This window comes from Stegodyphus dumicola, chromosome X1, assembly GCF_044657685.1.
Source record: "Stegodyphus dumicola isolate Sdum_Otavi_A_Nest chromosome X1, ASM4465768v1".
Taxonomy (NCBI): Eukaryota; Metazoa; Arthropoda; class Arachnida; order Araneae; family Eresidae; genus Stegodyphus; species Stegodyphus dumicola.
The window spans coordinates 94,565,838-94,584,019 of NC_140780.1; the positions used below are offsets into that span (position 1 = coordinate 94,565,838).

At 37.6% G+C, this 18,182-nt stretch overlaps 1 protein-coding gene across 2 annotated transcripts in view; it reads left to right on the forward strand.

The window, feature by feature from the left end:
• The window catches only part of LOC118186834 (uncharacterized), a 71,272-nt gene that overhangs the window by 24,519 nt on the left and 28,571 nt on the right, over window positions 1–18,182 (forward strand). For both annotated transcript variants that reach the window (XM_035356995.2, XM_035356994.2), the window contains one exon: window positions 12,523–13,521. In XM_035356995.2, coding sequence (XP_035212886.1) covers window positions 12,585–13,521 — 937 coding nt within the window. In that variant the 5' untranslated portion in view covers window positions 12,523–12,584. The remainder of the gene's footprint in view (window positions 1–12,522; window positions 13,522–18,182) is intronic.

Sequence of the window (18,182 nt, forward strand, 5' to 3'; positions counted from 1 at the left end):
TCGATTTCTTGTAAACTTTGAAAGTGGCAGTATGAATGATAACTGCTTTTATTTGAAGATTAAAATGAGTCTAACATATTTTAGTTTAAGAGCCCTTTTCTATTACCAAGAAAACTGAGAGTGTAGAAAATGCATATTACACCTCGCTTCATCCCAAGCAATAAAAATACGTAGTTGTTTTAATTATCCACGACGTTATTAATGTTTAATTTTATTGCAAAATAGGATACCGTTCTGTATTTTGTATTGACATACAAGAAAATCAATATTTAATCGCATTATTAGAGTTAAAAATGGGGAAAACATTAAGAATTACATTTTTAGTCGATAATGCATGAGACGACAGATAATACGAGCTTCTGATATTTAACAACATTACTCCCACAAGTATTGTGAATTATCTTTCTCTTATTATAGCATCTCTCACCTGTTTTTAGATGTACAGATGGTAACATTACAATACCACAGCGAATTTTTTAGAACGTGCCACATATGTAAGGCTCATATATTGGAGGTTAGAAGATTAGTATAATAAGCATTAATACTGCATTATATTTTCCATGCATACCGAGAAAAAGAAGTAATAAGAAAATGATCAATCTGAATTATCAAAAAAAGTACAAAAAATTATCTTTGTGCTTGCCTTTAAGAATACAGTGAGGCAGTTTACACTCTATTAGAACGAATTTTCGGTATTACAGAAAAGTTTAAAATAAAAATATTTGTATCATGAATGTTCTTTCTTATAATCCTTACTTTGGTCCATTAGTTTGCATCTTGATTTCTAAAATACGAAAGCAGTTTCTATAAACAGTTGATAGTTGGAATTTTATTTTCACTTCTTAGCTGCTTTCCATACGCTATTGAGTGTTTTAAATCCAGCTATATAAAGTGTATAATAAGCGCTCATTTCAGCATTAGAAAGGTTCAACAGCATCGGAAGATTTTTGAAGAACAAGAAAAATGTACTATTTAAACCTAACGACTGTCTCTTCTATGAAACTGAAGAAATTGAGTAGGAAGCTTTGATGTGTGACTGGTAAACTTTGTTAAAATATAGGTGCACTATCTGAATAAGAAAATAGTATTTCTTCTTTAAATATATAATAAGAAGTATTCTTTAACTGTATGAGTTAAAATGTTAATTTGTTAATAAAAGGATGTAATTTTAACACTTTTTCCACCTATCTGAAACAGTTGGAACACGACTTGGCCTCCCAGGTTACAGCTTTCTAGTAATTAAGTGTTCGCTGGTGTTTGCGAGCCCAGCCCGACGCACATACACTGTGTGTACGTACTTTAGGAGTACTTGGTTGGGCAATAAATCCTAAAGTCCATATTATATAGGAAACATCGCCGATTTCTTGAGTTGATATTTATTAAAGCCCTAGCATTGAACCTCTATGTTTTCTTTGAGGCAGTGTTGAGTGCCTATCGCTTGAAATGATTCTTACCAGACAACTTGGAAGTTTCTCCAGCTTTCTCTTTTCTTTACTCTGCCTCTTTCTGTTTCTGGTCTGGAAAGGGCTCTCTGCAAAGGCGTAGAAGGTATAGTTTTAGTAATAAAGGTACAAATCAGTGATATCTTTAGTCAGCGGTACATACGGGCCAATGATAATATTCACTACCATTAAATACACTGCACCCTTAGCAGGTTTGGCTTGACCTTCTTGAATATTAAGATTCAATTTGCTATGAAATGATAGCAATAGCAATTTAATTGCTATTGCTTCTTAACAGATTCCATAGCGATTTCATTGTGATCTCGCTGAGCAGGATCATCTGATATTTCATTGCAATAGAATGAGAACACATAGCAGTTTGCTGCCTGCTTAACATTTGTGGGGAAATTTCTGCAGCTTTTTTCAGCTTCCTCTGCAAAATTGCCTTTAATCATCTTATTACTTGACAATTTACACTAACTGGCACTATTATCTTTCTCAGCTTCCTTTATTGATCTTTTTTTAATGTGTAACAGGGGATCTTTTATTGTATCAATTGTCTTTTAAGAAATGTAATAAGCATGACAAATAAATTTGTAATGGGCCTGTAACTAATCTACAGTGAACCACGTGCTCCAATTCTTGTTTGATTGCTACAAAGCTAAATAAACTGCACAAGAAAACTTATGGTACAGAACTGTACTAGTGTTACAGAACATATGTAAAGAAGTTTTATAACTCAAAATTTACATACATTTCAAACTGTTCTAGGAGTGGTCCAAAAGGTTCACTATTAGAACAGTTGGAAAGTAATGATTCAGAAGGTAAGCCTCTTATCAGAATTAATAAATATAATAATTTTACATATAATGCAAAACTACTAATTACACAGTTAAATCGAAATGCAACAATATCAGTTTAAAATGCCACATACACTTAGATGAAAAAAATTGATTGAAGATCTTCTTAAGAAAAGCTATAAGAATCTTTTTATTTCACCGTTTTTGAAAAAGCACCCTTTTAATTCATAAACTGGGAAAATGGGTTTGAGCTTTTGTCTGATAATAGATCAGGTCTTAATCAATTAGCTGTTGTTCTATTTTCTTCCAAGTTTGAACTTAAACTTATTTTGGATCTTTGCCGTTTTTAGGACAACACGCGTCAGTGCGTCACAGATATAATGCACGAATGTTGCCAATAGGCCACCGTTAAATTAATTTTTTCTGTCTCTTATTACAGTGCTCTTGTTTTCAAAGTAATATTAATAGAACGTTTTCGAAGTGTTATTCTATTTCATTCTTTGTTTATTGATGTTTAATCAAAGAGATATGTTCCTTATATTGAGAAAGCTTTATTGTAATACAAATGAGCTGATGACGAAAGCATGTTTTCTCGCTGGAACTTCCAGCGAGAAAACATGCTTTCGTCATCAGCTCATTTGTATTACAATAAAGAAAAATTTTAGCATGTGGTGTCGTATAACGAAAAGATTCCTTACATTTTAACTTTGAAAACTATAGGTATATTTACCATATGTCTACATATATATATAATGTTGAATAAAACTATGTCATCACAAAAGTGTTTAAATCACCTCTCTTATCTCAATTAAAATATTTTGTGTAGAGAAATTAGAAACCAGCCTCCCAGACGGGGAAATAATTAGGGTCTCTGACTGCCGTACCGAAGGGCCCGGGTTCGAATCCCGGAGAAGGCATGGCTGCAATTTGTCCATTCCGTCAAAGGAGACAACAGTGGTCCACCTAATAGGTGCCTCTATAATAAAAAGTAACTACCGCTTCCGACCTTAGTAGTGGCGAATGCCTATAAATGGCTACAACTCGCCACTGGAACAAAAAATTAGAAAAGAGATGGTTACCGTAGGCATAAAACATAATTCTTTCAGTATTTTACAAAAAATGGTTCTAAATGATAGAAAAGGGGAAATATCTTACGTGATTGATCACAGATATAGTGGATTTCTCATATATATCCGTAAAAGTAGTATTTTGAGAAGCAATAAATAGTCTGGTATCCTCGAAATGATATCAGGGTAACGCAAATCTGGGACTTTAAGTTAGGTTAGGTTATCTGAGTACTGCAAAGCCACGAGGGTTATCCGCCAAAGAGGAGGGAGGTTTCATGGAAGACTTTCTGTGGAAACCTGGCTAGTATTCACGTTACACATAAGAAAAACCAACTACGTACGCCTGTGATCGAAACCCAAACCAAGTCGAATTAACAACATTCAGTGTTCTTAACCACTAGATCACCAGATGAGCTCAAATCTATTACTTATCGGTTATACCGGGTAGCACGTTTTCAGAAACAAAATATATATAATTAGATTTTGGTAATCTTAATCCCTTTTTTAACTCTAGTTTCTTTTTATTTTGGGAATGGCAGCAGCGGTAATGTCGCAGAACACTTTTACTTCAACCTTGGTTCGATTTTGGGCGAGCTGGCAGCAAGGGCATTTCGTGTCCTTCATGTGTAAGTGGAACGAGTCGGTTGTTCTTAGAAAGTTCTCCACGAAAGTATCTCTTCGCTTAGGAAGATAGCCCTTGCGGGCGGTGCCATAACCAGATAAAACAAAGCAAACCAAACATTTTTCGAAGGGGGGGAGAAGGTATATATTTATCCAGTGACAATCATTTGCATTTTTTTCCCCTCTTCTTTCAGTGCATAAATTTCATTTGCTACTTTACCTTCAGTTAACGCTTACCTTTCCTTCAGTGCATAAATATAAAATCGCTTACTTTTCCTTCAAAGTATAAACTTCATTCGCTACTTTTCCTTCACCGTAGCTAAGCATTTCATTAGTAATGACAAGCAAGTATAGCTTGCACAATTTGTCGCCGACGGTACCAGCTGCTTTAGAGCAGCGGTTCTCAACCTTTTGACTAACGTGTAAAATCTAAACAAAAACTGAAAACCTTTAGTACCACCACTACAAAGTACTACTACCACCACCACCACTCTTGAACAAAGCTCAAATCGCATGAGTGGTGTATTGGTGTATTTAATTATGGCAAAGCACACGAGGGTTATCTGTTTAAAGGGAGGGATGCCTTCGTGGAGGACTTTCTAAGTGAAACTGGCTCGTATACACGTTACACATGGGGAAAACCACGAAAACGCCCATGCAGCCTGCCCGTTCGCGGGATTCGAACCTCGAACCGAACTACCAGTGTTCAGCGACTTTACCGCTCGGCCGCTGGTGGGCTCAAATCGCATGAACTTACGAGTGTCAGAGAAAAACTCAATCAGGATGTTGAAGTTTTAATTTTGAATTTAATAGTTAAAAATACTTTGCTTCTCTCTCTCTCTCTTTTTTTTTTTTTTAAATTTTTATTTATTTATTTTTTTTGCGTACCACTTATTTTTTTGTTGCTTACCACCGGTTGAGAACCTCTGCTTTAGAGCCGTCTTTCGAGAATCTGTTTCCCACCATTAGCGAGCTATGAGATAGTTAGTTGAACAATGGTTGCTCGGCTTGGGTTCAAATCCCTCAGAACTGAAGTTTTAGTGATTCCTCCTTGTATCAGGTAAACACAAACCAGTTTTCCTTAAATTGTTCTCCATAAAAGACAATCAGTTACATACGTATAAACACAACCACCTTGGTTAAAGCAGAAAAAGGATGGCGATTCATTAAATTAACTGGCAAAAAATTATATAGAACGTACATATTACTATTACATGACTATTTTACGTTTTATTTAAGAATTTATCCCGAAAATCAGTCAATAAACTTACAAATGAGTTTTTCTTTTCTACTGTGAGAAAATTCCCGATGATCGCTCTAAGAATGTACTTAAAGCTATTATTCCCATCAAGCGATTTTGCTGCAAAATACTGTACTCCCTCAGAAATTTTGTAGCAGCTTCTTCCAGTGCCAGCAATTATTTTAAAATTCTGAACAAAAAATATTTCTTAAAGACTAAAAAAAATGTCACAATTAAAATCACTCAAATATACAATAACGCATACAAAAATAGCGATGTTACTTACCAAAACTGAAGAATTATTACGTGCATGTTTGCATCATGCATTCGTAACCGCACCCATTTTCCAAATTTGGTGACTTCCACTAAGATGGTTGCGTTGATACGTAAGTATTGGTATCAATTCCCTTAGGTTGATCGCCCTCCCATACTTTGCTTTGATCCAAATAATTCAATGCAATGGACTGCGTAGCCCAGTAGCAGAAGAGCAGTAAAGTCGCTGGAAATTGATAGTTCGACCTGGGTTTGAGTCCCGGCGAAAGGGCTGGCTGCATGGAAAGTTTTCGAGCTTTATCCTATATGTAACCTTTATACGAGCTAATTGCCTTTAAAAAGTCCTTCATAAAGGCATCCCTTTCCTTAGGCAGGTACCCCTGGAGTTGCTTTGTCTGAATGAATTAACCTAAGCAAGAACTCGTAAGGTTACCAAAATGTCACTGAGGACGTATTGTAGTAAAAAGAATTCTTGGAGCCAAAGATTATTGATATGAAAATTTCACCCAGTGGTAACCGATAAATCCGTAAATCTCTTAGATGCAGTTTTCTTATAAGCAGGAACACCACAATTTTCTTCCTCAGTGGATTTTAAAAATTGATTACACCCTTTTAGCATTCTGTCTTGGTAAGAAATTCTGAAATATTCTTATTTGACATTTTAAAAAGATGTTAAATCGCAAAAGACTAATTTCCACCCGTAACAATAATAAAACCACGATCGGAACTTTCGTCTATGCAACCATGCTGTATTAACAAAATAAAATTATAATGAAAATCAGCGGAGAAAAAGAAACTAAAAAAAAAAAAAAAAACTGCGCGACAAGATTTTACTTAACATGCACGTAAACAAATAAAACTCACCGTCCTAATATCCATTTTAAGTCAGGATCTTCAGTTATTTGTAATTTTTTTATCCTCTGTAATACATTTTCCTGGAAAAAGTTGAAAAAGGAAACAACCAGCTTCTTGCATACAAAAACAAATACAGAATTAGGCAGCTCAGCTTTCAAATAAAATCCCTTCAACAAATAGCCTTTACGTATTCGTAACTGAACACTATATTCTGTTCATATTTTAACTTAGCCGGAGGTAAAAACGCATTGGAACGCATTTACCAATCTTTCACAACTCTGCTAACGAAAGCGAAATTTAGATTTCTTGAACTCTTTGGAATGAAAGCGCATAAATGGAAAACCCTTCAGAGCCTTTTTGCCGAAGGCATCTTTTGGAACAACAATGAGATTCCAGATCGGTTTTCTGATTATTTTCATTTTAGTGGCTATTTTGGGTATTTTTCTCAGCCATTTTCCCCTTAACAATTGTTCTATGAGTAATTTTGTATATGGTATTCAATTAACATTAAAAGTAAATCCTTTTGCAAATCCTGGAAATTAATTTTTAACCACCTCTGCAAACGAAAGCACTTTGAAATTAGGGAAAGAATGTTTATATTGATAACCTTATTTCCTATTAGTTTTAAGTATATTTTTCTATAATGAATGAAATTTGAAGAGCATTTTTTGAATCAGTTTTTCGCTTATATCAATTATTACTTATAATTATTTATTCTTTATAATAATTGATAATAATATTTGAATAATAATTATAATTGAATCCTTTTCTCGCATTATGATCTCTCATTTAACCAAAAAGATTGGGTAAAACTTTGGATTTTAAGTTCAATACATGTCATAACTCTTCTTTATCTAGACAGGCAGGCACACCAGCTCCCGAGCGGTAAAATCGTTCTGGTAGTTCCGACCTAGGTTCGAATCCAGACGAACGGGCTGGCTGCATGGACGTTTTCGTGGGTTTTCCCCTGTGTAACGTGTATACGAGCCAGTTTCCCTTAGAAAGTCCTTCACGAAGGCATCTCTCTGCTTAGGCAGATAACCTGAATGTGCTTTGCCATAATCTACTGAGTCAAACCAAACTTAGCCAGACAGGCAAGAGTACTTACTTATTTTCCGTCGACTCTGAAAAATGGCCCTCGTAAACAGTTAAAGTTCTCTGACATCCCGGTAAATTTGCCCTAAACATTTCGATGGAGCTTTTTCAAGAACTGATGGCTCTTTAGTTAGCTAATCACACATCACTCTTTATTTAGTTACATAACGAGCAGATAAATTACGGACGTAGCATGAATTACCATAAATTAAGAACATATCATGAAAAAAATTAAATAACTATGAGCAAATGTTGAGAATATCTGCCAAATAAAGCAATTAAAATTTGCGTCAATCGTTCTAGTAGTCCAAATGACACCTAAAATAGCAACAAAATAGTCATCTTCTGTTGGCGCAACATAAATTTGCTTAGATACGCATCTAAGGGGGTGTAATCCTGTTTCTCAGTGATTTTTATAGCGGCATTTTGTCGAACCACACAGCCTTTGAATTTTCTAAGTTTACGCACTGATATAAGGATTTATTACATTACACTGGTGTGCAAAACTTAAGCAACAGGTATCCTTTTTGGCATAACTCCACGAGAAATCATCTGAGAGAATGAAATTCAGAATTAAGAGACAGCATTTTGTATTTAAACGATGACGAAAGAATAATTGGTCTAAAAATGAATACAATGCATACAGTATGGAATCAAACAAAAACACGCTTTATTGAATTCACAGTATCGTTACACATGATTGTCTGTACAAGAGGAAGAACAACAAGCAGGTGTTTCTTAGTATGGGATATGCCTTCCCCTTACTACAATGGTTGCTTCGAAAGGTCTCTCCATACTCAGCACCAGATTTTCCAACAGATCTTGAGGTAAAAGTGCCCATTCCTCAATCAGCATCTGTTTCAGTTGTTGGTTGTTCCCCGGAGGATGTAATCGTGTCACAAGCGTCTCCCCGAAGCATCCCACACATGTTCTATGGGGTTTAAATCAAGGGAGCACGCTGGCCAATCCATTGATATCTTCACTTTCAGTAGCTTCTTAACAGCAAGAGTTCGGTGTGACCGTGCATTGTCATCCATAAAAACGAAGTCTGCTCCAATGGCACCTCGGAACAGACGCACATAGGGGGGGATCACCTCCTGACGATAGCGATCTCCGGTTACAGAACTTCTGTCGAAAACGTGAAGCTCCGTCCGCCCGTTCAGCATAATGCCTCTCCAGACGAGATCTTCAGGACACCGTAACGGTCTCTTTCCGTAATGTTACTGAGATTAAACCGTGTCCCAACCTCTCTCCAAATCAATTTGTGTTGAGAATCACTTGTGGCATTAAAACGATTCTCATCCGTAAGCAGGATACGACTCCATTGATGAGATGCCCAGTTTTTGCGCTCCTTGCACTACTGTAAACGGTGATGCCGATGGCCAACTTACAAAGGGATGCAGCATTCAGAACGGCAGGCGCATAGGCCATCTTTGTGAAGGTGATTGGACACAATAAACCACGACGATTGTCGCCCGTTGGTGTTCACAGTTGTTGAGCTGTGGCGTTTGCTACTGGTTTCGGACTCTTTTCGTCTGCAGGACTATATATCGGTTATTTGCTGCAGTTGTTTTCCTGAGACGGCCACCACCAACCTTTCTAACAGCTTTACCTACGGTATGGAAGGCTTTCTAAACGCGCGAAACGCCACTTTGTTGACTCCGAACTCTTCAGCTATACTGGTCACACTTCGCCCCTACTCCAGATTTTCGATCATTCTTCCACGTGTGAAGTCATCCTGATCATTTCTTCTAGCCAAAAATATTTCACGAAAGAACTCCTTGTACTTGCAGCGAATGTCTTTAATTGCATCTCCATCCTTCCTTTTATGGTAATCTCGAGTTGAGCGCGCCGACCGTACGCGTTTCGCGTACGCTCACGTAGCCTGTGACCTTTTTTTTCTTGACATTTGCATACGCATGACCCTTCTACTGAATTGTGTGTCCATTGTACTGAACGCAAGAACCCCTTTTCTACAATTTCATAGCTATCTGATTAAAATTTACATTGTTGCTTAAGTTTTGCACACCAATTTATTGAGGTACTTATACATATTATGCGTACATATTAACGCAACCATCTTGGCGGAATTTGGCGATTTTTATGAGAATGGTTGCCAGAGTTGGGCCCATTCTGAAAATTTGGCAAATTCTATTAAGTTGGTTACGATAATACTTAATACGTTGAGCCCGGCATCGGTCTCTGGGGACCGGCAGTGATTTTTTCGTGTGGCCGGCACTAAAATTTTCGTTTGGCTGGTGTCGGTCCACGAAACCGACAATATTAAAGTTAAAAAATAAATGCAGTTTTAATGAAATTTATTGAAACATTCTAAACAAAAATATGGCTTAGCTTTACACATATTACAATACATAACAATTTTTTTGGTAACATTTTGTTATGAATCTGGATTAAGCTGATTTTGTTACCAAGATAACCGGCTTAACCGAAACCAACCGGAAAGGACAGCAAATTCGGCGCCGAGCTCAACGTGTTAAATACCTATATCGGTTATTAACTTTAAAATGTTCAAACCCTGCAGCATGATCTCGGTAGATCTTCTAATAACAGGAAACAATTGTAGATCAATTACGAAGAACGTCAAATACTTTTACGATGGCTTATTGAGCATTAAACTGGCTTTCGTGAAACCGAAGCGAAGATTTTCGATTGGATTGGATTATTTAATTAAGGCAAAGCACACGAGGGATATCTGCCTAAAGGAAGGAATGCCTTCGTGGAGGACTTTCTAATGGAAACTGGCTCGTATACACGTTACACATGGGAAAAACTACGAAAACGCCCATGCAGACAGCCCGTTTCGCGGGATTCGAATCTCGGACCGAACTACCAGTGTTCAACGTCTTTACCGCTCTGCCGCTGGTGGGCCGCGAAGATTTTGAGTCTTTGGTATCACATTCATCCTTTATTGGCATTAAATTGCAGGGTTTGGCGACAGATTTTATTTATCGAACTTCTCAATGGAACATTATATAGGTAACTTAGAAAGTAAGTTAATACGTCAAATCGTTCTAATGTTATCAACTTTGGGTAAGATCGCTTCCCTCGCGATCCTGCTAAGGAAATTGATTCGGATATAAGCTAGACGTGAGTTATTTGCTATGATTTGAATACGGGAAAGCACATGTGGGCTCTTTGTATGAGGAAAAGTGTCCTTCAAAGTATTTTCTAACGGAAATCCGTTAATATTTACGTTATTATGGAAAACCACGAAAACATCTATGCAACCAGCTTATTTACTGGGATTTGGTTTGGTTTATGTGATTACGGTAAAATCTCTAAGGCTATCTGCCTAATGGGAGGAATGGCCTTCGTGGAGGAATTTCTAAGGTAAACTGGCTCGTATGCACATTACACATGGGGAAACTACGAAAACGCTCATGCAGCCGATCCGTTCGCAGGATTCGTAACTCGGACCCAACTACCAGTCTTTAGCGACTTTACCGCTCGGCCGCTGTGGACTGGGAACTGAGCCTCAGGTCGAACTATTAATTTTCAGCGTTTTTAACCACTTGACCACTAGCGGGCGAGTAGCTGCACTTGGAAGGGCGAAGCTTTCATGGAAGAAACTGTTTCTCAGCCAACTGAGCCATAAAGGAAAATATTTTGGTAGGGCGTTCAACTGTGTTAAAACTAGCATTTTCTATAATTCTCTGCGTGAGTTTAGCGTCGCTTGGTTGCAATGAGTCAGCAAGTGGAGGTCACAGTAGACAATTACGCGAATGAATCCGAATATCGTCTCAATATTCCTCATGTTGTAAGAAGTTGCAAAGAATACTTATGGAGTTAAAGATAAACCGTCTTTTCCTTTTGAAGTACCACTGATTACACTCTTTCGTAAATTCCAAAAACATGGTCATCATCAAAATACAGGGTGTACCATGAATGTTGTGACAAACTTCTAGGGGAGGTAGGACACATCATAGGGACTAAGAATTGCATAGGAGGGTTGATTGTTAGGGGTAATTGGTAGCAGAGGTAGAAGATGGAAAAAGAAATAAGAATGATTAATTTGAAACATTTATTGGACATGAATACAGATAGTGTACGACAGCTTGAATGTTATAACAGATGCTCGAAGTTTGCACAATCAGACGCCAAACATACTTGACACCGACGGACATGTTCAAAACATACCAGGAGTTTCTTTGACTGTAGCAGCTGTGCAGGCGAGTATTGCCACGAGATCCATTTCAGATACAATAGGATCGTGATACATGACACTTTTGATGGCTTCCCACAAAAAGAAATCAATCCCGTGAGCGTGGGGGCGAGGGAATTGGTCCACCACGCACAATCCATCGATGCGAGAATGATCTATTCAAATTAGCAGCCCCCTCCCTCATGTTGGAATCAGATTTTGCGCCTCACATTTGGTGGAACATTCTCAAGCAAATCGGGAAGAACTTACTCCAGAAAGATCAAATTATTCGCGGCATTCAAATGGTCCGTTGGTGTCAGGCGTTTTTCGTCTGATGGTGCATCTGTTGTAACATTCAATCTGTCGTACACCATTTGTATTCATGTCCAATAAATGTTTCAAATTAATCACTCTCTTGTTTCCTTTCCCACCTTCTACCTCTGCTACCACTTACCCCTGGCATTCTCGGGTATAAGTTCCTATGCAATTCATAATCCTTATGATGTGCCCTACCTACCCTAGAAGTTTGTCGCAACATTTACGGTACACACTGTATAGTCAGATAAATCATTCTGAACACTCTGTATGTGTTGTTGCACATGCCTAAAGTTTCTGCTCTCGAAAAAGTGAAATAACTTAATTTTTTAAATAAGTTAAAGTTTTAAATGAGCAGTAAACTCACTGATTTTTTTTTTCAATTTCGAAATCTCGCTGTTTCCGATAAAAAGCATAAAAATCATTTATTTATTTATTAACTCCCAGAGAGCTTTAAATACATGGAATCTGTTGCTAGAAGCGAAATATCGTTTATTTCTTAAAAACACATAGGCATTCACACTTTTAATACTGTTGCATTATCAGTTATAAATTACATATTAATTAATATTTAGTTCAGACATCAAGATGTAAATGTTTCTATTTTTAAATTCGATATTAATATTACAAACTTCTCTATTACTTTTTTCAGTGAGAAGCCTTCATATTCGTCCTCAGGCATGTTACAATTCAATAGGAGATCTTGGTACTTGTATGTTTGTATGGGAGTGTATTAAAACTGAAGGAAAACACTTAGGAACATGTGCAGATGGATTCTTGTTTGGAAGTTGTTGCGCTCATAATGACTCGAAAAATGATTTAATTCCTGTACCAGATTCTACAGTAACGGATTTTGCTCATAAAAAACCAACTTCAAGTTCAACTACATCTCAATCTCCTATATATGATACTAAAGAAAGTGTAACAATTTCTTCTGAAAAATTAACAGCTCATCCCGAATCCTCTTCATATACCGAAGTGAAACCCAATCACATTCAACCTACTGTACCATCAAGTCCTCATCCTGTTAAACCAGAACCAACATCAAGACCTACGTATGCCAAGCCAGTGCCTCCGTCAAGGCCTACGTATGTCAAACCAGTGTTTACGTCAGTACCTACATCTGTCAAACCAGGACCGCTATCTAGGCCTACAACTGTCAAGCCACTCGTTTCATCAAGACCTGCCTCTATCAAACCCGTGACACCAACAAGACCTACATCTATCAAGCCAGTACTTTCTACAAGGCCGACATCCGTCCAACCAGTGTTTCCATCGAGAACTACGTCTGTAAAGCCAGTGCCTCCAACAAGACCGACGTCCGTCAAACCAGCACTACCATCAAGGCCTACATACGTCAAACCAGCATCTCCATCGAGACCTATATATGTCAAGCCAGGGTCGTCATCAAAACCAATTTATTTTAAACCTCCATCACGACCTACATATTTTAAACCAAAACCACCATCAAGACCGTCTTTTGTCAAACCAGTATCACATACGTCTTTGCACGCTAATTCAACTGTTCCTGTAACATCAAATTCTAAGCCATCACCTGTGTCAAGACCATCACAAACAACTTCATCTCAAAGACCTATAGAAGTGTCAACTACAAGAACTCCGTTTCCTATATCAACGACAGCTAATCAAGGTAAGAATTCTTTGCACATTTCTGTGCAGTATCCTAAAAGAAATATTATAAATGTTTACTTAGAATGTTATTGAAGGAAATCACCTTAAAATGTATTGCATTAACATCTTAAGTGCTTTACGATTTTGGATAAATCAGAGAATTTTTAAAACTTCGCAAAACATTGCAAGATACTCTCAGATCAGAAAATATTAAAAGATATGCTTATTTCCTCTTCTTTCGGAATCGAAAAAAAACTTACATTTTAAAATCTAAATATAAAAATTAGCTTTTATGAAAACTTATTACTTAATTATCTTTTAATTCATTTCTTTGAATTACATGTGCAAATCAGTTCCACAAGCATCCGTTTCTGGCAAAAAGAGCAGCTGTTAAAAAACTCGGCCCAAAGCCGAATAGCCGCCCAGAGCCCCAGTAGGGCCCCAGGGCCCGAAACTCGAATAGCCGCCCAGTCGGTATAGGGTTAGTGACTCTTACTGCCTCATTTTTAATAATATGGTCCCGCTAGGACAAGGCGGATTGAGTCTTCCTTGAATAGTTCACCCTTACTGACTCAGCGATGAGCCGGTGTTCGAATCCGAGAGAAGGCCTGGTTGTAACTGTCCGTCCTTTCATAAGAGGCAACGGCAGCCACCTATTACGTGCTTCCATAATGAAATGGCCACCACTTCCTGCTCTAGTGGCGCAAGGCTAATGGCAATTAAATAAAGCGCCCGACTATTGAAAAAAAAAATTGAGAAAATAAATAAATGCAAATTTTAGCTGGTATTTTTCTGTTATCGAGACCGGATTACGAAATGTATGTATGTATGTATTTATGTATGCATGGATGTATGTGTTCATGTATGCGTGTATAGGTACTGTTCTGTTATCAAGACCGGATCCAGAAATGTATGCATGTTTATATGTAAGCGCGACTGTATATGTGTGTATACATTCATATATTTCTGAATCGGTACCGATAACAGAACAGTACGTACGTATGTGTGTGTATACATACTCGTACTTAGGCACATACATACACAAGTGCATGCATTATATACATACGTTTCTGAACCCAATCCCGATGACAGAAGACTACTTTTTGCCTTTTTCCCTAGGAGCACCTTCGAAGTTTTTATATTTTAAAATATTTTCGTCGTAAGCAAATACAAAAGATAAGTTAAATTTACGACTTCACTTTCAGATCTCCAAAAAAAATATTGAAAAGATATGTTAATTATCTTTCAGATAATAAAGATATCGTAAAAATGTTAATGGATTAACAGATGGTGTTATCAATTATGGCAACGCACACGAGAGCTATCTGCCGCCTAGGATGGATGTCTTCAAGGAGGATTTTCTAAGAATAATATCTTTTACTTCACATTACACATGCAGTCAACCCGTTCGCTTGAATTCGAGCCCCAATGTTCAGATGGCCTACCCATTCGGAGTTAACAGAAAGAATTGTGCTCGAAAATGTTATAACTTTGCAGTCTGTAAGATGTTTTCGGTTTAGAATGAAATAAAATTTTTGTACTTCCTGTTCTAGCAACCTTAGCGAGAAATGGGAATTGGCGAGTTTCAGCATTTACGAGAAACAGACTATTACCGATATACACAAGCAATTTTATTCAATGTCTTCAGTACTCAGTTTATTTAATATAGACATGCAGGAATAAATTAATATAAATTTCTATTTACTATTTTATTTAATACAATTTTGTAAGCTACGTATTTAAAATACACTCATGTCCATAAATTAAGGATAATGCAAAATCAGGCAAAGGAAAAGTTAGAAGCAAGACAAATTTGACTTATTTGTAAAGCTTATTTATTAAACAAAAGGTAAAGAGCAAAAAAAGATGCTATATGTTTGATATTATTAAAAAAATTAGAGATTTTTTCTCCCTGGAGCAAATTACAAAAAAAAAAAAAAAAAGAACAACCTATTTACAAAAAACCAATATTACATGGTTGGTATGATTATTAATACATTGTATGTCTCCCAGACGATGCAATACAGTACGTACAACGCCTAGGCTTGCTAAGTATCAAATTATCGATCTGATCTTGGGGAATATTACACCACTCAAAAAGCAATGCTCTCCGAAGTTCCGGTAGACATGTAGGAGGAGGTTGACGGGCTACAACTCGTCGGCCAAGCATGTCCCACACGTGCTCTACTGGATTCAAGTCCGGTGAGAATGCTGGACAGTCCATACGGGTGATATCCTCCGATTGAAGGCATTCGCTTACGATGTTTCCACGGTGAGGACGGGCGTTGTCATCCATAAACACAAATTGTGCGCCCATGGCGCCCCGAAACAAACGTACATGTTGTTCCAGAATGACGTCCCGATAGATTTGGCTTGTCATGGTCCCAATTTGAGCATGCAGGTCAGTTCTGGAACCCAGAATAATTCCACCCCAAACCAGGACTCCTGCACCACCGTAACGGTATCGTTCGATTGTGTTTTCTTGGTGGTAACGGATACCTGGAGCTCTCCATATGAAAGTCCGGCGAGAATCAGACTGCAAGCTATACCTGGACTCGTCGGAAAACATCACACAAGCCCACTGTTGCGGTGTCCACAATGCATGCTCTCTACTCCAGACTAACCGCAGGCGACAGTGAGTTGCAGTAAGTGGAACGCATCTGACAGGTCTACGAGCATATAGACCAATCTGCCCTAAGCGTCTATACACGGTCTGCCTTGAAATTGTCGTACCAGTGGCTGAAGAGAGCTGACGAGACAGGTCTGAGGCTGTGCTCCGCCTGTTTCTTTTGGCAGTAACTGCCAAATACCGGTCCTCATTCGGCGTTGTAACTCTGGGACGACCTGTGCTGTAACGCCTACTCACATTACCATCATCTTGGAATCGTCGCCAAAGCCTGGAGATGAAACTCTGGGCAATTCCATGTTCGTCTGATACTTCCAGTTGGGTACGCCCACATTCCAGACGGCCGATAATTCTACCACGTAAAAAATCATCCAAATGCGTCCTTTGTGTCATAACTATTCGGTTATTGCACTGAAATGCTTATAAAGCGCCTGCGAACGATTTTACTTCTTTTCCTGTATTCCTTATATATCACTCTCTTACACTCTCCTCATTTTGACGTACCATCGGTGTCATCTGGTTACTTCCTGAAATTTGCATATGATTCTTGAAGATGTGTGTAGTGATTTTACAGGTGATATATTTATTTTAGAGTTCGATTTCCGCGTGACTCCGAATTATCCTTAATTTATGGACATGAGTGTAAGCTACATGTATAACATACCTGAAATTCATTCTAAACAGGCACTTTCCGAATGTCAGAATTCAGCAGTTGTTGCTTAATAATGCGTCAAAAACATTATCACAGCCGAAGTCATGCCTGTAACATTTTTTTTTCGACCATAGAAGGCTGAAAGTGGTAAGCATGTTAAATATTTAGCAATGAAAAACAGAAAAAATTTTCTCAAGCATAAGAAACAAACTATATACACATTTACTGATCGATAACCGACTGTTTACATCTCCTATTGCTATTTCCTGCCAAGGCCGCAAGGACATATGAATGTTTCTATGAATTAAGAAACACACATTATTTACAATGATAATCTCCGTATTACTATGGTTTGCTCCATACCCAGATTTGTGATCATTTGAAATCTATAGGGTAAGATCAAATGTAATCTGCAGACTCAAATACAACCTCCACAGACAACAAAAGAAATCCTTTTCACAGGGTTGAGTAAAGACAGTGAGCCATACTCCAAAACTATCATCGACACTTTAGAAAATTTTAGCAGAAATATATTTTGTGAGCCTAACTGATATCGGTCATTCAAACTGATAAGATTTAAAAAGAAAGAGGTTAAGTTTTTCCATATGTATTACCATTAAAGTAATTATGGAAATTTTTGCAAAATAATAAAACGCTTAACTGGCTACCAAAATACTTTATGAAACATTTTCGAATTTGAGAAAAATCTCAATTAATGCTATATGAAACTAATTTTACTTCTTTCAGCTTCTTTTTCAAATCTTCTGATAGCGCATAACTGCTTAGCTATTGAATAGACAATATTTTTCTCAAGTAGTTCCCATGTGTTATATGGGTGCGAATCAGTATCGCCTAGAAAGACTTTCACGAAGGCTCAAAAACTAAACACTGGTAGATAGACTGGAGTTCAAATCCTGGCAAATGTTCAGGCTGCATGGGAGTTTCTGAGACTTCCCTTATGCGTAAAGTGAATGGGTTATTCAATTACGGTAAAGCACACGAGGGCTATCTACCTAAAGGGAGGGATGCCTTCGTGGAGGACTTTCTAAGGGAAACTGGTTCGTATACACGTTACACATGGGGAAAACCACGAAAACGCCCATACAGCCAACCCGTTCGCGGGATTCGAACCTCGGACTGAACTACCAGTGTTCAGCGTCTTTACCGCTCGGCCGCTGGTGGGCCGTAAAGTGAATGAATCAGTTTCGCATGAAAAGTTCTCCACGTAGTCATTTGTTCATCTGCGCAGATAACCCTCAAATGCTTTGCCATATTTTAAATTATCCAATCAATCCACTAAATGTTGGTTTCAATTCTGGTTTTGATCGTCATAAAGCTAATGAATTGTACAGCAAGACGTTCTAAAACAAACATCAACATAAAAAATTAAATCTCATGACAA